This window comes from Pseudochaenichthys georgianus, chromosome 11, assembly GCF_902827115.2.
Source record: "Pseudochaenichthys georgianus chromosome 11, fPseGeo1.2, whole genome shotgun sequence".
Taxonomy (NCBI): Eukaryota; Metazoa; Chordata; class Actinopteri; order Perciformes; family Channichthyidae; genus Pseudochaenichthys; species Pseudochaenichthys georgianus.
The window spans coordinates 19147047-19168936 of NC_047513.1; the positions used below are offsets into that span (position 1 = coordinate 19147047).

At 43.2% G+C, this 21890-nt stretch overlaps 1 protein-coding gene across 1 annotated transcript in view; it reads left to right on the forward strand.

Annotated features, from left to right (window-relative positions):
* pag1 (phosphoprotein membrane anchor with glycosphingolipid microdomains 1) overlaps positions 1-21890 on the forward strand; it is a 50985-nt gene that overhangs the window by 21637 nt on the left and 7458 nt on the right. Inside the window, exons 2-7 of the mRNA XM_034094006.2 lie at positions 12012-12047; positions 13424-13655; positions 14608-14665; positions 18007-18103; positions 18425-18594; positions 19228-19659. Coding sequence (XP_033949897.1) covers positions 13468-13655; positions 14608-14665; positions 18007-18103; positions 18425-18594; positions 19228-19659 — 945 coding nt within the window. The 5' untranslated portion in view covers positions 12012-12047; positions 13424-13467. The remainder of the gene's footprint in view (positions 1-12011; positions 12048-13423; positions 13656-14607; positions 14666-18006; positions 18104-18424; positions 18595-19227; positions 19660-21890) is intronic.

Here is a 21890-nt window from a genome sequence, read left to right on the forward strand (position 1 = left end):
CAGTAATCCCCCAGCGACCCAGAAAGTCATTTCCAGAGCAGCTGGTTATGTGGGCCAGAGGCCTAATGACAAAACAATGGCGTCCTATGGCTGAGAAAGTGGTAAAGACAGCAGGGGTTTGGCAACTTAATGTGCATTATTAAAACCCCCATGTAAAATTAATACCACTGACCACCCTACCCCAAAGCTTAGCTCTGCTACAAGTGATTTAAGTTGTTTAAAAGCAGCTGCAATGCATCATGGGTACGTGACATACACATATTGAAGATTGTAGAAATTAGGGTGTGTGTGACCCAGAGGGTTTTAATAAATGGAGAAGGACTAATGTCATTTATCTGAGCCATACATAGGATTAGGATAGTATTGTGTTTGGACGTGTATGCGTGTGCTCACAGGGATAATAAGAATAATACTGTCTGACTTTTTCATTAAATCTTACTACCCCTGATTTATCTTGAGGCGCTTAAGTCACCAGTACGGTTGAGTGCAGCTGCATTAGTTTACTCAGAATTACATTACATTTCGGGACGTTTCGTACAAAACAAAAGGCTGAAAGTTGACAGATTTCCCAGCATGCGGCAGCATTACTGTAGCCTCTCATTTGGGCTTTTTTTTTAGGACAGTCTGAGGACAGAGAGGGTCAACCAAGAGGACATTCCCAACAAACTGTGCTGTTCTCTGGGGCAACTTTTTCCAGATGAGGTTGTCATCTCACGGCCGTGTGTGTGTGTGTGTGTGTGTGTGTGTGTGTGTGTGTGTGTGTGTGTGTGTGTGTGTGTGTGTGTGTGTGTGTGTGTGTGTGTGTGTGTGTGTGTGTGTGTGTGTGTGTGTGTGTGTGTGTGTGTGTGTGTGTGTGTGTGTGTGTGTGTGTGTGTGTGTGTGTGTGTGTGTGTGTGTGTGGTGTGTGTGTGTGTGTGTGTGTGTGTGTGTGTGTGTGTGTGTGTGTGTGTGTGTGTGTGTGTGTGTGTGTGTGTGGCCTGTTTATATTCCACTGATTCCTCAAGGGAATCCCGCTCTCTATCCTCTGTTCCCTAGCTTATAAGCCTCAGAAATGAGTGTGTGTGTTTGGGATATTTTTAGACTTCTCACTGGAGTACAATTGGCAACTGTCCTCACACCAGAGCTTACCCCCAGAAGAACTTCACTCCCTTACAAACAAACACATCCTGGTGGACTCTCTAACCTTGACTGTGCTCCTGTTGGAATTGAAAGTGGGAGTGGAATGCTCCTGTGTACGGTATGCCCCTGAATGCATCATCCTGTGGCCCCCTAGCACTGCATTCTGAGTACCTAAACAGTACATAAGTGTCCACTGTGTGCATTTTCATAACTAAGCCCTCCAATGGAGATTTCTAGGAAACATTTTGGTTGGAGGGAATGAGGGGATTGCACATGTCATTTGTGTGCCCAAGCAGCTTAGTGACAAAGTCAGCAATCTTTTCTCTGGCTCTGTTCACACTGTTAATTCCTCCTCAAGAGATGATGTCCTGCTTCTTGCTGTGTCCGATGGTGGTAAACTGGTTGCTAATCTGCAGAAGCAACAATCACACAAAGTTGAGCTGGGGTTTGTGCTCTTTTAAAAAGATTATCCTCATTATAGTTTTGTTGGATAGTTAACAGCAGAGAAAATCCAGCAGGAGAGCTGATAGAGATGGTGACATTGTACAAAATCAGGAGGTTGTTTTGTTCACTCAGCATCTATTTAAAGACACCATGTCCGTTTCCCTTGGAGAAATATTTGCCGATACTCTGTGCAGCATCCTGTCTGCTCCGATAATTGATATTGCTCTGATAGACCTTCAGGAAGTTCTTAAGTAGCAGAGCCATAAAGACGAGTCATTATCACTATAACATGATGTCATATGTTGCATTAAACATCTCACCCTTGGTGGTCTGAACAGGGAAAATCCCCATCAGCTGCACCAGAGAGGTCAGAGCGTGTTGGAGTGTGTGTGGTGTGCAGTTTGTGTTAAGTCTCCAGGGCTTTGCTAATGGCCTGATATGAGTTTGCAGTCAGGCACATTGAGAGGTAATTTACCAATGTTGGAACATAACGGCTCTTGATTCTCGATGGGCACTGTGGAAGAGTGTGTTAGGTTAGAGATCAGATGTGTGTGTCCCTGAATGATGGTGTCTCTACAAGCGGGTAAAGGAAAACAAATTAAAGGCAAGTATATGGCTAAAGCTATGTCCCTCAAAACAGCAAATTGACTTTTAGATCACCGTCCCCCCAAAACCGATTACACCGTACACCAAACATTAATACTTGTTCCACGTTCCGTTCTATGTTAACATTGTTGCTTTTACATTGTCTATTGTTTTTACTTGTGTTATGGTGTGTGAGCTGTGCTGTGTGATTTTTTTGTATGTTTTTGTTATTTGACTGTACAGCACTTTGGTCTGGAGGTTTTAAAGTGCTTTATAAATAAAGCTGTATTGTATCCTTTATTATGGCCTTTGCAAGAAAAGTTGTGAATAATCAACCAACAAAATAAAACATTGAGTTAAACATTATGAAAGTTTGCTGTTGAAAATGTTTTTCAGTGACCCGACCTATCCAGGCTGTGATTGCTTGTTGACATAGTGATATTGATCACGATGGACTTTATGAAAAGTTGCACATGTGCGGAATGGGAGGTTATGATGCAGACTGCCACAAAGTCAAGTGGACCAACACAACTCTACCTCTCTATTGTTTTAGAGCAGCTACATCGGCCCACAGAGCAACCGGTGCCCCTGTTAACGGTTTTATTAAGTAACAAAAACAACATGATTTCAAGTCATATATTGATGAAGGCCTCTGACTTGTGTTGCCATGGCCACAATAATATCACTTGTTGAAGGTTAGAGGACGTTCCTCCTGGTCATCAGCGGCGCTCTCCTGTGTCAAAGAGTAATGTTTAACCGACCCATCCTCCTCTCTTTGTGTCTGTACTCCCTTTACCTTTTCCTCCTCTGTTTCTCTCTGTGAATGATATCAGTGTCACCCCACACATCTCGCCACATTACCCACTCTCTGTGTCAACATGGATTTGCCTCTGGCCACATGAGCTTCCTTAAAGAGTGTGAAGGTGTCTCCGTTGCATTTTCCTCTCTGCTGCCGCCTTCACACAGAGTGCTTTAATGCCTTCTTTCCCTCGGCTCCCTCCCTCCTTCTTTCTCCCTCCATCTCTCTCTCATGCTGATTGTCTGATGCCTGCTAATTGGTTCATTTCTATTCGGATGAGTCTGTGCGTGTGCATGTCCGTTTCTCGCCGCATTTGTGTGCCTAAACTCCCGAGTGTGCGTGTGTAAATAGTATCGTACGTGTGTGTGTGACTGACAGCAGATTTTCCGCCACCAGCAGGCGTTCTGTTTGCTGCTCTGTTGCACATTCAGTTGGTTTTCAGCACTCCCGTGGGACACACTGAGCCGCCCCCATTAACTGATTTAAGAAGGGCTGTGGCAGCCACCGCGCTTTGTAAATAAATATTCTACAGTGTTATATATCTATTATACATGATTTGGCCCTCGAGTTCACGTCACTGTTGAATATAGCAAGCTGTTTTTAGAAAGGGGAAATATTATGCAGTTTGTGTCTCTAGTAGTGATTTAACGAGACATCTGCAGTGCGTGTTTGTTGCATGGCTAATGACAACAGGTGATAGGTGTGGTTGATAGTGGAGCATGCCTTCTTTGAGTGTGAGCTGGAATTTTCAATGACTCACATGCTTGCATTCTTGCTGAGAGTTACATGGGAAGATTAATACCGTTTTGTGTCTATGCACTAAATATGAATCTACTACCAGCTGCCGGTTAGCTAAGCGTAAAGATTAAAACAATAGGACAGCTAGCCTGTAATGTGTCTAAAAGTAGCAAAGTCAAACTACCAGCAACTCTAAAGCTCACTAGTTAACGCATGATATCATTATTATAAAGGGTAAATGTCACATGTTGTGTTTTTATAGGTGTCTGTGCTTGCCTTGTCCTGGCATGTCGTAGTGACTTTGTAAAGTCTTAACCTGGCAACCTGATAGTGCTGACAATAGTCCAGGAAGTCACTGTGCCCGGCCATGAATAATCCAAGAAACACAATTTAGATATAATGTGTTGATTAATGAGCTGCAAGTGCTATTATGCCTTATTAAATCCCAATACGTTGAACTATTCCTTTAAAACGGTAACAAAATCAACAACTTGTGCACATTGTCTCCAAATACAGTGCTGTTTTTATTCCTCCACTCTGACCCTGGAGTGCCTCTTCTCCGCTGAACGCCCTTTCTACTTACTGCCATAGAATAAGATCCGGCTTGTGAAATGAGAAATCAAATTGAATTGCGAGAAAGGTGGAGGCAGAGCCGTATCTACCTCTTGCAATCTACTGGAGTTGCTCAGGCGTGCGCTAGACGGATTAAACCAGAAATCTGAAGATTGCTGTCTGAAGGTTGCCATGTCTTGCAACAACCTCCCCCCTCTTTCTTGCTCTAAGTCATATAAGAGAGGTTGCCATGTAAGTTTGGCTGCAAACCCCCACGACCACGCCAAACGTCCACCCCACCCCCAAGCTACTGGACGGGGTGGACGTTTGAGTCCTTGCAGGCTTCCATATTTTACCATATCTTTATGAGGTGGCAGGCAGACATGTTGAATATGTTACGGTGTGGAGAGGGACAAGACTCTGAAAGGACTGAGAGCAGGTTTTAGGGCATGGGGGATGGAGAGAGAGGAAGAGAGGGAACATAGTGACAGATTAGATGAAGAGAAAGAGGACAAGAACAGAGATACAATTTAAGGAAAAAGACTAAATAGATGACAACTAGGAAACTGGGAGTAACATGTGAGGGGAAGAAGTACATCAACCATGTAACAGTGAGGAAGATGCTCAGTATGTGTGTGTCTTGTGGTGTGATATTAAACCATCCCAGCCAGTAGGAGTATTTGTCTGAAAAATGGCTCTCGCTGAAAGGTCAGAAGCCTCATCAGCACGCCTCAGCCTCCATCCACTCCTTCACTTTTTCATCTATCCTCTCTCCTTAACCCCTCCGCTATCCTGGCTCCAAAATGGTGGAATGAGCTCCCCATTGACATCAGGACAGCAGAAAGCGTACACACCTTCCGGCGCAGACTGAAAACTCATCTCTTTCGACTCCACCTCGAGCGATAGAATTACTAACAAAGAACTGCTAACAGAGCTCTTATATACTAATAAAGGACTGGCTTATCTACAGCCAGTTGAGTAGCACTTGAAATGCTTGGCTCTATGAAACCTGATGTACTATATGATTCTGTTTTCTTCAAGGCTGTGTCTTCCTGGTCGAATGTACTTATTATAAGTCAGCTAAATGCAATGTAATGTAATGTCAGAATAACACACAGAAACACACACAAGAGCAAAACCTGACTTGTGTTCCCTCTCAAGCACGGCCATGGTGTGATATAGTGCGACTTTAAAGAGGGTACAAAGGGATTCGGACCCCACGCCACTCGCCCCGCCTGGGTCGTATAATAAAGCCACCCCTGCTGTGGTTCGAGCCTTGTAAAGACGGATCACATTTCCATTTGAGTTGCTCATCTGCTCTCACACACACACACACACACACACACACACACACACACACACACACACACACACACACACACACACACACACACACACACACACACACCTCTATCAATTCCACCTGTGCCTTGTGGCTGGTGTCACAGGAAGAGATAAATGAAGTGCTGCGCAGCAATCTCCAAAGCAGCTGTGATGGTGTGCAGCCTCCACAGCTCAGGGGTGTGTCTTCTTCTCTAAATGATTATATTGGTGTGTGTGAATGCATCTTTAATAAGGAAAGCGTGTGTATGTTTATTGGTGCATGTTTGCAAGAACAAGATCAAGCGTCTCCAGACATCTGTTGCATTACATTAGCAGCTTTTAGTATGAATTACCTCGCGCGCGCACACACGCACGCACGCACGCACACACGCGCACACACGCGCACACACGCGCACACACGCGCACACACACACACACACACACACACACACACACACACACACCACACACACACACACACACACACACACACACACACACACACACACACACACACACACACACACAAAAACAAAACATCCTTCATCCTATTCCATCCACCCTGATAAGCCCTTTATCTTGGCGGATATTCAACACAGAAAGGCCAAAGCCACTGAATAATGATGTGGTCATATCTACTCCTCTTTCACTCTAATGCTAATCTTCATCTCAAGGTGACGATGAAAGAGAAATGGTGTGTGTGTGTGTGTGTGTGTGTGTGTGTGTGTGTGTGTGTGTGTGTGTGTGTGTGTGTGTGTGTGTGTGTGTGTGTGTGTGTGTGTGTGTGTGTGTGTGTGTGTGTGTGTGTGTGTGTGTGTGTGTGTGTGCACAATCTGACACACACACACACCTTTGTTAGCCCGCTCACTTTGCAGCCTTGTCCATGCTCTTCATCCTCAAATTCCCAGAGTTCAACAGTTCAAACTCCCCTCCAAACTGTTTGCAGAGAAGGTCACTTACAATGTGACAAACCCTGAAGTCAGTACCACAATCCATCTCTTTTTTTCACGCCCCGCGCTTCTATTTACATATTCGGATGGCATGGCTAGCTGGTTTGTTTAATCACAGAAAATTGCCCTAGCGAACAATTACTGAGGTCTGCTTTGTTTCAGCCTTTTATTATTAGCCGAGCAGCAACCGCCGTCATAAAGCTAATCAATTTGAGTTTGCCGTAGTGAGGGGAGTAAAAGTGCTATGTCAGGATGTGGTGAATAACTAAATGTCTTGTGTGTGATGATTTGAGTTTGTTACATTCCAATTTTGCAGATGTTTGCTTGCCAAGCAACAGTTTTTGCTTGTCGAGTCAAGAGGGCAGTCGTGGTTTTGGGAGTTGCAGACACTCGTGTTCTTACTGATGGGTGAAGCTCTTAACACCCAGAGTACTTCCTGTGCTTGAGGAGGGTCTGTGAAATAGAGTTGAAATTGAAAGATTTGTCATGTGTAAGGAAGACGCCACTAAGCTAGCATGAGAAAGCCATTTTTCACGAAAGAGAGAAAGAAGAGGGAAGGAGGAACTGAAATTGAAAGGCTTTAAGTGTTTGTGGCTGAGAGAGTGAGTATTCTCTCTGGAGTGTGTGTCAGCGCCTCACACAGTCACACACTGTTGAGCTTAGTTGATCAAACGCTCACAGAATCAGGTCCAAATGATTTAAATGCAGAGCAACAACCTTGGGGATGGACAAAACAGACGATAATACGGTAGATAAAGCTGGAAAAATAGGGAGGAAATGGCAATTTATACCACACATATATAAAAAATGTAAACAGAGTTACCATCCTTTATTTATCACGAAACATCCTGATATTCAAAGCGTCGTATTTTACAAACTGTTGTTGGAGAAGCAATTGCTGGAGGCGGTAGAACAGCTGAGTTGAAGCCTTGTGTGCATCCAATTTGAATACAGTAGTTTCTGGTTCAGTAGCGTTTCTGTGCCGAAAAACATCTGCAGGCAACCCAAGACTTCACGGTCATCAGTGTCCTCAAAATCAGGGAACGGAAGAGAGGACATGTTTCTTTCCCATGGGGCCGTGTGACATTAACTCGATGCATATTTCACACACACACACTTGTTTAGACAAACCCACAGACCCTCAGTGGACTGTAATTGGTCTGCGAGGTCAGGACAGGACTGAGAAATGTTTAAGGAGAAGAGAGCTTAAATGTTAAGGACACATGTTGCTGTTTCTGAGGCTTTGCAGCTGGGAAAGGATTCTGGAAAAGAGAAGGTTGAATTCTTCGGTGAACCACGAGACCACCATGCCGTCCTTTGAAATTTCTGAATGACTTATCACAGCGGCTGGACTGGAGGATAGAGTTCACCAACCGAATGTTTTGATATGCGTGCAAGAAAAGGAAAACACAACCACATGTTAAAGAATGAAGCTTCACAGCTGTTGGATCTCTCTGAATGTCTTTCAATTATGAAGAACTTAAAAAAAGGGAATCTTCTCGGCGGGAAAATGCTTCATATTTCTTTATAAGAGGTCCCCAGAAGGAGATCAATATAAACGCTTGCAGCTGCAAACAAATATAGCTCCTCTCTGTTGCAATAGAGAGGAGCCGTCCTGCAACTGGATGAAGATAAAACACACATCTCTGTGACACAAGAGGGAGGGAGGGAACTAAGCGGCTTGCTGAATTATGCAGTTTCAATTTCCCCATTTAGGGAGGATGGATCCATTTCTCACGCTAAACACATTTAACCCTTAGGATGGGCAGCGTTGCCGTGGCAACACAAATGATGTCCCTTGATCAGAGGCACCTGTTTTCCTGCTCGCAACAACTCCAACAACACGAGTACAGACACACAGACACATACAGTGATTAGTCAATTAGACACACAATGCTTGGCCTCGGGCTTCACACACACACACACACACACACACACACACACACACACACACACACACACACACACACACACACACAGATTTATGAACTGAAACTTGTGGGTTTCTTTATTTGTAACGAGGCACTCAGATGAGCAGGTATGGCCGTGCCTCTGGATGTTTTTGTGTGCACGGATGTGTGTGTGATTGTATTGTCTCAGTTAGGGCAGGGTCCCTCTTGCACTGCAGCCTGTGGGAAGCTATATTTCATCAACCCTCCCTGGGGGGGGTGTGTGTGTCACTATGACTATATGGGCCTTTGCGAGCGTTCTCTCTTGCCGCTTCTTCCTTTCTTTAGTTAACCTCTTTTTTTCAAATGTGTCCTCTCACTTCTTCATTCTTTTCTGTTTTTATTTGGTTGCTTTATTTTCTGAACATCTTCATGACCCCCCCCCCCCCCCTCCCTCTTTATCTCCCGTTCCCTCCTCTCTCTTGGCAACAGTCCCCCTATCCTTCTTCTCCCCTCCCCCATTCCTCCAACCCCCATCATCCAAATGGCCCTCCGGTCTAGGACACAAGATGGTCAGTGGTGTGTCTATTATGTGATGCATCCATGTAGATTGTTTTTATAATGACCAACGCAAAACCCCCACAAGCTATTTTTCAAGGACTGTTTGTGCATTGAATTTGATTCGTCTTTATTCATAGGGATTTGTTATACGAAGAAGTTGTGTTTCTGCTTTAATGGGTTGGAAAGACCTTGCAGGGTTCTGTGTTGTTGTTTGTGTTCACAAGGTCTTTTGGGTTGTGCTTTGCCAATGCAGAGCTAGATATTGTAGATAAGTGGTTTCATTTTAATATGCATTGTGTGCATGCATTGTTGCCCTGAGAGATCACATAACCTCAGCCAAAGAAGCGTTTTATTTGCATACAATGCTTTTGTAACAATAAATCCTGCTTACACAACAGCTCTGTGCAAGTAAATGTGCTTATGGAATGAACTGTAGTCATCTTTCCCCCTTACTCATTAATAATAGTCTCAGAAATGTTACTCAGATCTTCCTGCTGCTCCATACGGGCAAGGCTGCTTAAAGAAAGTTTTTCCCAGAAAAACTGGATTATTTATTATTGTGGAAATGCCTCTGGCTCTCCTCTGAGAAGCTTCCTGGGGCTCATTTCTCCGCAGCCATCCAGCTGTAAACCTTCCCTGTCTGTGTGCACCCAGAGGACCCTGCAGAGGGAGGTGTCACGCATCCACAGAAAGTAGAGCTCTGTTCTTCCCTTTGGATGTTCAGACTCTCTTTCTTCCTTTCACTGTTGTCCTACACATACGAGCGGCTCTTTCTGAGTGCTTCGCTTCACTGCTTCTCAGGTAGGGTTCTGCCTGTCGAGCTGCAGGGATCACTTTGGATTCCTTGACTCCTCCTTGGCTCTACTTTCTTGCATGGGAGGTTATGGTGGTTAGTCCTTAGTCTGTGTGTTTGTGTGTGTACAGCTAGATGAGGGTAGAATTTGGATTTCTGCCTCTTTTTTTCCCAAAACACATTCCTTCTCAAATGGCTTTTCCTGGCGGTTATTTTCTATGGCATGAAACACAAGACAGCCACACAGATTGTCTCTCTTCCAGAGCTCCTGGTTTCTTTAGTCAGAGGCTGAAAGCGCCGGGAGAAAGAGCATGACGGCATAAGAGAGAGCAGTTGTAGTCCTTGGCTGGGTATCTCGTATCACATGCTCTGTGAGGAGTTTTCCACAGTGAAAAGGACACTCGGAACTGTTTTTAAGTGGTGTTTATCAAGTTGTTTTTAGGAATGGAGTGTGTCCTGCGAGGAGAGTATTTGTAGTTCACGCCACACATATTTTCTACTGGGAAATATGTGTGCAATGTTATCCAGAGCTGGATCTGGGTTTCTACTTAACAGGTTCTTCATACCACTGAAGTAGAGATGGTGGAGTTGTTTTAATGTGGCAGAGTTGACTTTTCATATTAAATGGGATATCATCACTACTTCACGTATGCAAAGAGAGCCCCCTTTTCTTTTCTTTCATGTCATTATAAATGTAACAACGCTTTTTGCAGTGTTATGAAATAATAAATACTAAACTCAACTCAACTGTTGTAACATAGAAGGTTCTGACAAAATCAAAGTTTCACCACAAGGTCAGACTTTTTGTTTCCAAAGCTGTTTCTGACACTAGTGAGCAAACTAGAGTGCTTTTCATCATGCCAACGTGTCTCATCACTTCCCTTCCTCGTGTCCTTGTGTCTTCTCTAGGACAGAGGACCCAGAGCTGCTAAATGATCAACACTTGGTTTCATAATGTCAGTCTTAAGTGACATTCATTACTTATAACGTTCTGTGTTGATGTTAAGCTTGATCAAAGACCTCCAGCCTTCCTTAGATACACTGGTTTCTCCTCTGTTTTATAAGCCCCCCTTTCTCTTCATTTGGGTGTCAAGGTGTGTTTTAGAGATTCTGAGAACATCCTTGAATGCTGAGGGGAACGCTTTCAGGGTCATAGAGGGATGTGAGGAAGCATAAGTTAGCATAATGGCAAGCGGTTAAGATATCCCACCTTTACCACCACCTGTTATCACATTAATGAATAACCATACTTTGCTCACATGATAACAACTAGACTATCACCATGACAACTGAATGACTACATAGCAACATGTTGGACCCTGAGTTGAGATAATGTTCTTGAAATTATTGAAGTTTAGCCACTTGTACTCCATCATCTTCTAAAAACAAGTGTACCCTCAAACCAAGACCACACCACCTCAGTATGAGTTGCATTCACAACATCTCTGTGGATTTAGATTTTCTCTCGACCACCATAAATAGCGCTGATGGGTAGAAGGAATGTTGCCATGGAGACACAGTGCTGTGGCAGCCGGTAATTATTCTGGTTTAAGTGCCAGCAGAGACGCACACAAGCTGGCACAAAGTGGCAGATAGTGACACCTGGACACGAGCCCCACAGACGAGAAAAATAAACGATCACATGGTAGTCGTGATAAAGCTGGAATACCTGATGACATCAAATTGTGAGATGAAGGTCATGAAGGTTTTAGAAAGTATCTGAATGTACAAAAAGTGAAGATCCAGAGGTTTAACTGTGTGTGTGTGTGTGTGTGTGTGTGTGTGTGTGTGTGTGTGTGTGTGTGTGTGTGTGTGTGTGTGTGTGTGTGTGTGTGTGTGTGTGTGTGTGTGTGTGTGTGTGTGTGTGTGTGTGTGTGTGTGTGTGTGTGTGTGTGTGTGTGTGTGTGTGTGTGTGTGTGTGTGTGTGTGTGTGTGTGTGTGTGTGTGTGTGTGTGTGTGTGTGTGTGTGTGTGTGTGTGTGTGTGTGTGTGTGTGTGTGTGTGTGTGTGTGTGTGTGTGTGTGTGAGATTCTGAAAGCTTGCAGGCAGCCTGTTGTCCAATATGTATTTGATATGGGTATTAAAAAAACACAAACATACTGACGAGTCCCTGGCTGCTCTCCCACACACTTGCCCAGTGTACTTTCATGCATGTGCACACACACAACAGCCCCCCCCCCTCTCTCCTTCCAAGGATAATATTCAGCTCCCACCAAACATTAATCCACCCCTTCTCATTTTTTATCTCCTCTCTTCCAGGCAAGGCCGAACTGACTAATCATCCCAGGTGTCAAGGTAAGGTTGCGTTCTCCACTGCAACATGAGCCGCGGTGTATATTCATTCTGGACAAAAACAAATCAGTATTTCAAAAGAAACAGGAATTCCTCTGTGTCCCTCTGACAAAGTTAAAATTGGCTTTTTTCTGCAGCTCTGTCTGATTAGCTGCAAAACTTCCTCACTGCTAGAATCCGCAGAGAGCAAAAAGCCCCACTCTCCCCGGTCGCATTAGCATGAGCAGAGACACAATGGAGTTTTTCACCACGGGCACTAAATACACTGCTATCACACACACACGTTTGCCTCATACACACGGCAGAAAAACATGAGATGAGGGAGCCCATTGGTAGCTGAGTCAAAACTGTTCATGACATTTTCCCACAAAGGTTTCTTGCATGTCAAACCCCTCCCATCTCTATTCCTTATTTCTAAACGGCTAATTAAAGGTAAAAAAATGCCACAAGGAAACAATAGATTGACACATTTTTGTCACTGTCATCTTTTCTCTTTAATCATTCTTTTACTCTTGCTCCTCAATGTCTGCCCCCTATCACATGCACACACTGAACCACTGAGTTTTTATACGACTAAGAGTAGCAAAAAAGCTCATCCCTGCTGCCACTGCCTCCCCTCAACGTGTGCCACCGCAACACCACACAGCCCCACAAATCAGCCGTGATAACATCAGCTCACCGAGACCCAACTTAGGTTGTCAGACAGAGACGTGATGAGGTTGCTTATGCAGTGCACAGAGACCAGACACAAGTGGTGGAGGCTCGGGTGTGAGGGCCACTGCAGCAGACTGAGCAGATCCCAGCCTGCACTGCAGTCTGATCTGTGATGCCCCCTGCTGGCCAAGGCTGCACATAACAGAAGATATGGCATTATTATTAAACATAGAAGATAGAATCGGAGGATGAAACCCTCTTTATTGGTCACACATACATGCACACAACACACACAACACACACAGTGAAATTGTACCTCTGCTTTTAACCCATCCTAGTACTAGGAGCAGTGGGCATCTATTGTGCTTAGATCTGTATCAGTTAATGTTAAAGAGTCATCTGATCCAAATAGCAGGGACAGGACTGGCTGTAGATGCAAATTGAAGTTGCATGCAATAAAGCAGCTGCACCAAAATACATTTTTCACAATTGGACGGATTCGAATCACAAAGTCATTTAGGATGTGTTGACGCAGTTAAAACACACGGATTGTTTTGCTGCCTTTTTAATGTGGGGTTTAGACGAGATCCATCTGCTCAAAGCTGTTACTGTTTATCTCAAAATAAATGTTCTGGTGAGCTGGTAAAAAGTTTAGTTTTGTGGGTGTTCAAAGAAATAAAATTACACATTTTAACATGTCTGTCATATGTTTTCTGTCTCCCCAGCCGGTACCTGTTCGATGTCCTCTCCTCCCACAGTGTGATGCGTCATGGCTCCGGTGCTGAGTGGAGTGTGGTGGGGGCCGGAGGCGGGGGTCGTGGGGTCAGGGGCCGCAGCTGCTACCGGGGTGGCGTCGTGGCTGGGCAGCGGGCAGCTGGTCCTGGTTGTCACCCTGAGCACCCTCGCCACCCTGCTGCTGGTCTCTGTGATGCTGCTGCTGTGTGCTAGCTGCCAGGGGTGAGCACACACACACACACACACACACACACACACACACACACACACACACACACACACACACACACACGCATATATACATGAACATCATTTACCAATATAATGGTTGTAGTGGTATTGTTAGAAACCATTAGGAATGGCCGACTGGTTTCACATGCAGTCAACTATTTAGGCAGAATCCACTCTTGGTGGAAAATGGCAGCTGTGCATTGTCGTGTTGAAAATAGCACAAATACCCTAGAGGGTGTTCTTAGCTACAGTCATTATAGGTGCTGCAGCAACCATTAGGAGCACTTCTGCTGAGTTACATTACTGAAAGTCCTCAGAGGCGGTATGGCTTTAATGCAACAATAATGAGTCAGTGAGTGCTCAAACTTAGAATCAGAATCTGGTTTATTGCCAAGGAGGTTATCAAATTCAAGGTATTAACCTTGTTATGTTGGTGCATAACATAAGTTAAATAAAAAATCAAATCTAGAATATACTTTAAAAATATGTATATTATTTTTGAATTAAAATAAGTGCTGTGATGTTTAAAAGTGCCATGGTTAATATTATGAGATGTGAAAAAGAGACAAAGTCCCATATATGTTTGTTAATATATAAACAAGGATGTGAAGACGATAATGTCACGTGTGGTGCCTATGGAAGGAGATAAGAGTGTTTCATTGAGGGTCCAGGGAAAGAAAATAAGAAATGTTTCCAAGGACAATTTACATTTTGTTCAAAAAGTCAAGCCTTGAGTCAGAACAGTGAATAACACCCAGACCTGAAACTGACCAGAGGAAATGAACAGCTTCATTTAAATGTTCCTTTAGATTCATGCAAACTATGAGTCTAACATTACAAATATCACTTTCAGGGCTGCCTGGTGTCCTCTGTGTTCTGCCATTACTCGACATCTATCCCTCATTAAAAAAATTCTCATCTTTTCATTCTTTTCTCTTTCTAGGCAGAAGAAGGCGGTCAGTGGACATTCAGCAGGAGACCACCAGAACCTCATGAATGGAGTGAGTTGAACTTCAGGTTAAGGCTTGCAATAGTAGTGCATGCATGAACAGTAGATGTTAAAGTAATACGTGTTGGCCTTTTAATGGATTCACCTATTTGCTTTCTTGACAAACTACATTAAAAGCTACATCAAAAAGACGCTAATCAGCTAGCCCTGCTCGGTAAAGTAGCACCCGTTTAGTCCCAGGAAACCACCAAAGACTAGGAAATATCCCAAAATGTCAAACTACTCCTTTAACGAAAATTAAAGGCAGATTTTAAAGGCAAGGTTGAAGCATCATAGAGGGCAGATTTGACAAATAACACACATTTTTCATGAAGTTTAGTTTTTTCTGTTTTTGATGCATTGTTTCTGTGTGGGTGTTTATATGTGTCGTGAGAAGCAGAGGGGAACAGCTGTGTGTTTTGAGTCTGACTGCTGCAGTGTGTCAGGCAGATGAATAATTACATGTGTGTGAACATTAACACGCATATTCACACACGTACACCTTCACACATTCTCTCACATATGCATAACAATCATCATTATTAGTAACCATTAATGTTTTTGAAGCTATCTTTCTAGAATATTTTAGTTATATTATTGAAGTGTGGACGTATTTTTCTTTAGTCAATTCAATAACAACTATTTAGAAAACTGAATATTCATTATTTGTACAGTTGGACTTTGCCCTTTCTATGTTTGCACTACTCATAATGGGACTATGTCTTTTGAAGTGACATCCACTTACTCTCTTATCCTGTCACTTCCTGTGTGTGTGTGTGTGTGTGTGTGTGTGTGTGTGTGTGTGTGTGTGTGTGTGTGTGTGTGTGTGTGTGTGTGTGTGTGTGTGTGTGTGTGTGTGTGTGTGTGTGTGTGTGTGTGTGTGTGTGTGTGTGTGTGTGTGTGTGTGTGTGTGTGTGTGTGTGTGTGTGTGTGGTGTGTGTGTGGTGTGTGTGTGTGTGTGTGTGTGTGTGTGTGTGTGTGTGTGTGTGTGTGTGTGTGTCCGACCCTACATGATCCTCAGAGCCTTTTTTGCGTTTGTTTGTTTGTTTGTTTATTGCTTTTAAAGGACAGTGCACATGAATCCACATTGCTGTGAATGAGCCAGTATTAGCCAGCAGGCTAATTTTCAACTGTTGTCCTTGGCAAGATGTTAAATGACCACAACAAGACTAGAGAAATAAAAACATAATTAAATAGAGTACAGCAGACAACAGCAGTACAACAATAAATAAATAGGAACAGCAGTACAACAATAGATAGGAACAAACAAACATGCAAACAGATGAAATATCATCATACCTTGATAAAGTTAAAAGTGTTCAAATTTTTGATTGCTTAAAAGCCAGTTCTTATGATTGCAGTTAAATGTATGATAGGAGGTGTTATTCCTTATCTGTATTGGTATTGTGTTCCAAAGTGTAGATGCCCTCACAGAGAAACAGTGTTTACCAAAGGAACTGGACCTAAGAGGGACTACACAGTCCCCTCTTAGGGCAGACCTTGTGGTTCTGCTCTTTGCATTTTTCTGCTGTGTAAAAGTGCAGAGTGGTGGGGGTGCCTTGCCGTTTAGAATTTTAAAAATGAGACATGCGTCAGTGTGTTTTAAAATATTTTCCCAGCTGAGCAGGTTATGTTTGTCCAGGATTTTGCAATGGTGGTATAGCTTAGGTTTTCTGTCCAAAACTTTGAGAGCTTGTTTGTGAAGTGACAGGATGGGCCTTAATGTTGTGCTATTTGCCTGGGTCCAGCTAGTCATACAGTACAGTGGGGAAGGATCATGGCAGTCATATAGAGTTTTGCTACAGGTGTTGTCAAACAGTTCCTTATATATCTAAAGTTTGCTAGATTGTATTTAGTTATTTGCATTACCTTTCTCACTTGTTTTTTGAAGGATAAAGTAGTGTGAAGGATAATGCCTAGATATTTAAAATGTGTAACTGTTTGAAAGACCTCCCCAGACACATAGACCTTGGGTTCACAGTGTGATACAATGTTGGTCTTGCTAAAAAAACATACATGGATTTTTGATGGATATCTTCTCTCTAACCCACAATTGCTGGGTGGTCAGATTGTTTCAGGAGGGACCCATTTAAATGACGGACCTTGTCACAGCCTGATAGCCTAAATGGGGTCTTTGCGAATGAGTAGAAGGGCTTTTTTCTTGCACACAGACACTCAGTCTGGCTGTCCCAGCGAATGCATCTGAGCACGGTGAGGGAGCCCTATTCTCCCCATCTCAATTTAATTACAGAAAGATCCCATACATACAAAAGATTAGAGAAAAAAAACAAAAAACACAAAAAAAACAAACAAAAAACATAGAGACATTGGGGTCATAAAATAGTTAAAAGATTACATCATGCACCCCAGTAGTTATGAGAGCAATCGACCACTGGGTGGTGTTATAGAGCTTCTAATTCACAGCATACTGCTCTCACACAGGAGGAAAACAACAACCTTAACAAAGAGAATCGTGACTTGCTGCGATAATACAATTTCACAGTTTTTCCCTCAGCTCTAACTATTGAGTGATGAAGCGATACCTTTAGTGTAGTTTATTTGCAGCTCACTTTGCTGATTCTGCCTTGTGATCCAACACATAGAGAAACAGCCTTCAACTGGAAGACATGGTTTAAAAGCTCAATGTAAAAAAAATGACTCTGCTGAAGTGTCCTTGAGCAAAACAGAATCCCTGCCAACTGCAGGGTTGTTGTTCTGCAGCTTTGACTTTCCTGCAAAAGGGAGGGAAGAGAATAGACAAACCAAAAAGGAAGATTTTGAGGAAATTGAGCGATTTGATTCTGTCTTTTTTACACATGCAACACTGCTAATGCCTGTCAGTTTACCCTCCTCCATCATTCTGACTATGTTTCAGTGTCTCTTATTAATGAACAAAAGTGACAGTAAAAACATAAAGCGAGATGTGTATATAGAAGGTTTATAAACTGTTGTTTTTCATAAGCCCAATTACAATTATCAATTGAGATAGAAAACATAATCAGTTTTATTTGTTACAAAATGGTTAGTGTTCTCTAAATGTCCTTTGTACTGTAGGTGGGTAAAAATACTCCACATTGAATAAAGCATGTGTACTATACTGATAATGTGCTTAAAGTAACAAGGCATGTGAGAGGACGCTATAAAAAGCAGACATTATTAAAAAGGGAAGCCAGACAAAAATTGTAATCAGAGCTACACAGCTGACAGTTACCCAACAAAATACCTTCTATGACTGACTTCTACTCAGCACACTTTCATTTGGTGTGATGTGAAACCAAAATAAACTTGACATTTTTTCACTTTGGTCCGCTCATTCTGCCCTGCAATGACAATCATCTTCTCCATTTTGTGCAGGTGTCAGAGAAAGACACGATCAGCCAATCAGCAGATAGTCCTATGACGGACTTGGCCGTCAGTAGCTCTCACAATGGTCCTTTAACCAGCGGTACAAGTAAGTCAAGACAGTTAGCTTTAGCGTGGCATATAATTTCTCCGTTGTTCATGACGTTTTTTAACTCTATGATATTGTCACTGCTATCCTTAATCATAATATTTTTAATTTAGCTCCCTAACATTAACATTTGCTTAGCAGCTGGTGTTATGCAACGTCTTTGTTGACTCTCAGCTTTGGTTCATTTTTAACCTCAGCTGTTGTTTTATATGGTTATTTCTGTGGAATTTTTCTCCTGTATGTTAACTAAATATCAGTAACACATTTAGTCACCAAACGAGAAGCTTTTATTCACTCATTCATTTTTCTCTGTCCCACCAGTCCTCTCAGACACACAGGACAACAGTCCCCAGCCATCAGAGGAGATGCTCTCCAGCCAATCAGAGCTCAGGTCCTCTAAGTGTCCTCAGGACCGTGAGCTTCCCAGCATTCCTCCCAACAATGGCCTTATTGGGGAGGGACCCCCGGCCTCAGGGGACAGCACCTATGAGGTCAATGTTTAAAGTCACCTCACTACAGCAGAATCATGCTGTTACTTGCACTCGGCTTGAATGTGGCTGTTTCAGAAGATTAAAGCGCTGATCGTTTGATTGATTGAGCTCAGGGTCAAAACACAGAGAGAATTAGATTGAATTTTTCTCACAAGGTAGATTCATTTATTTGGATCGAACTCAATTCATAAATCCAGGGCTGAAACAAAATAATTATCGATCGAACTGCCAATTATTCTCTAGATTAATCGATTAATTATTAGGTGTTTCAAACGTTGGAAAATAATGGAGAATTCCACAACTTCTCAAAGTGCAAAGGTCTTTTTTGTCAGTCCAAAACCAGAATATATTTAGTTTAATTTCGATATTATTCCCAGAAAAGCAAGGAATCTCCATATTTGAGAGACTGACTACAGCATTTTCTGTCATTTTGGATGAAAAACTACGCAAACGATTAAAAAACAAACAAATGAAATGGCAATTATTTCTAGACTAATCGACCAAACGATCAGGCGACTAATACATATTAATAAGTTATTAATTGATGAAGAATTTTAAAGAATTTCCTGAACTGTGATCTATAAAATATATCTTATCTTAACAGTTGTTGCTCTATTTGTTTCTGACCTCCAGGTGGTGAAGGAGATGGCGGTGTCGTCACGTGACGTCAGCGTGGAAGACTCCCTGTACGAGACGGTGAAGGAACTCAAAGAGCCCCCCCCACAGCTGGGCCTCCCCAACGGTACCATCCAGCTGAGCTCAGACAAACCTACCACTCACCCCCCCGCAATTCTCAACGGCCACCTGAGCCCCTGCACTCCTGAGCGGGGGCCCCTATGCGCTGGGGTGGAGTACGCCTCCGTGGACCTGAATAAGAAGAGCCGCCACAGCGCAGACCTGGAGGCCAAACGGCGCTCTGATAACGCCAGCCTGCCTCCCCGCAGGCCTGTCGAGGAACCAGAGGAGGACTTACCCCCCCCGGTACCAGAGAAGGTTCTGGATGAAAATGACAACCAGCCAGTGGTGATGAATGGGATGACCGGCGCTGGGCTGCACAATGGAGAGGTGAGGAGATGTGCAGCTTAAAGGACACCTATTATGCAAAATCCACTTGTTCATGTATATATACATAAACATGTGTCCCCTATGTGTAAAGAGATTCTGAAAGTTTCAGGAAAAAATATGATCTCACTTTTTGTCCTGATCCATTTATATAAAAACCTGTGAGCTGATCAGATGTTGGCCACTTTGTGATGTCATAACGATTTTTTGACTTTGTAACCATTAGCCAATAACCAACCAAAATAACACCCCCCACCTTATCACCTGAATCTCCTCCTAGAGCACCATTAGGCGCTTTCACACCGGAGTACTTCCTGGGATTTTGCGTTCATACCAAAAAGAGAACTTAGTTCATGAGAACTTTTACCCCCTTTTTAGTGCCTGCTAGAGAGGTGCTACTTTCATGGGAGAAAAAAGTTCCAATTTCTGATTGGCTGGGCGAATTGCAAACCACGTCCCGTAAAACTCGGAAAAGTTTTTTGAAGCCGCCATTGTAATTGCTGGCATTAGCATTAGCATTAGCCCTGCGCACCAACGGAGAGAGAATAACGTATGGCAACACAAAAAAAAACATTGGAGCGGTGGAGTAATGAAGAGGTGTCGGCGTTCTGGCGATTTACTCGGAAGGCTTCAGTAGAAGCTGCTGGGACTCTTCCCAGCAGCTTCTACTGAAGCCAGTCCCAAACTCCGGGGACTTCGGGTGGCAGTATACGCCGTGAAGTTGTTTGCAGCCTGCCAGTAAACCCAAAGCAGAAGAAGAAGAAGTGACGTCAGCGGCTTCATTTGCGTAATCTTCCCTCAGGGAACTTATTCCGGTGTGAACGCGATCGGCTCTTAGTTCCATGGGGGAACTAAGTGCTGGGAACGAAGTGCTTGGAACTATGTACGGCAAAATACTTTGTGTGAAAGCGGCTATTGTGTTCTTTTTAACCAAATATCTCTCAGTGGGGAGGGGCTCCTTATTTTCATCTAAAGTAACAGACAGAGAATCAGCTCTTTTAAAACAGGGCTGAAACAGAGGGGTTTATGGGATGCTGCAATGCATGATCTGTTTGGTATTTCGAGCCAAACACTTCAGAGACATGTTTTGTACATATCTGAGACCTATAATAAAGTAATGAAAAACATTATAATAGGGGACTTTTAAATGCTAATTTAATGGAACAAAGAAAACCTCATTTAAAAGACAATAATTTAACATGCAACGGGAAATAGATTTTTTAAATGACCAAAACATTTAGAATTGAATTACTCCTTATAGGCATATGATGAGGTTTTATCTGCGAAATAATTAATGTTTTGAATTTAAACACTGTACATCACTCAGTGTCTGAGCTCTGAATGTACCTAGGTTTCCTTTCTCTCATTATCGGACATCACAAGTTATCCCCACCCTAATAACACAAGGAATCCCCGTATAAACCCGAGGTGTGTTGAACCCCTGTGTAAAAGATCAAAGTAATTGGCTTGAATGAGAGAGCATGAGCAATAAAGAAAATTATGAGATGTATCACGAGAGCAATTATCATCTGCTAAACTGCCTTCTCAGTGCTGCTTCAGGCGGGTGACAGACTGAGGCTAGAAAATGTGAGAGATAAAAAGGAAATGGTGTAGCAGTGATGGGAGAAGAGAAGAATGGGAAATGGAAACTGGAGTGGAAAATGCAGGAGAGAGAAATAGAGATAGTGACATAGAGATGGGAGATCAGACTCAGAAAGGGCTGAGAGGTCCTGGAGGCATAAAGGGTGAGAGAGAAAGAGAGTCAAGATTGAGAGGCAGTGAGAAATAAAAAAGATTCCCACCGCGGCATAGAAATCTGTAGTAGAAAGGAGGGAAGAGATATACAATGAAGAAGTAACAGTATGTGAGGGAGGAAAGGGGGTGAGAGTGGAGATGTAAAGGAAGAAGAGAGAGAAGAATAGGAGAAATGGGATATGGGAGGTGAAAGAAGAGAGGAGAAATGGTTCAGAGTCATGCTCCACACAGAGCAGAGCTGCTGCTGCTCTCAGCATGCTGCCTTCCACATGTGGAGATCATACTTGCCAACCCTCCCGATTTTCGCGGGAGACTCCCGATTTCACTGCCCTCTCCCGGTTTCCTCCCGGGGTCATATTTCTCCCGATTTCTGACAAAATCAGATTTACTCAGGACTGTTTCCACTCGGACTTTAATACAGCTACACCATTGTTTGGTTTCCATGGTAGCGCGTCTCTTCAGTAGCGCGCGCAACTGAA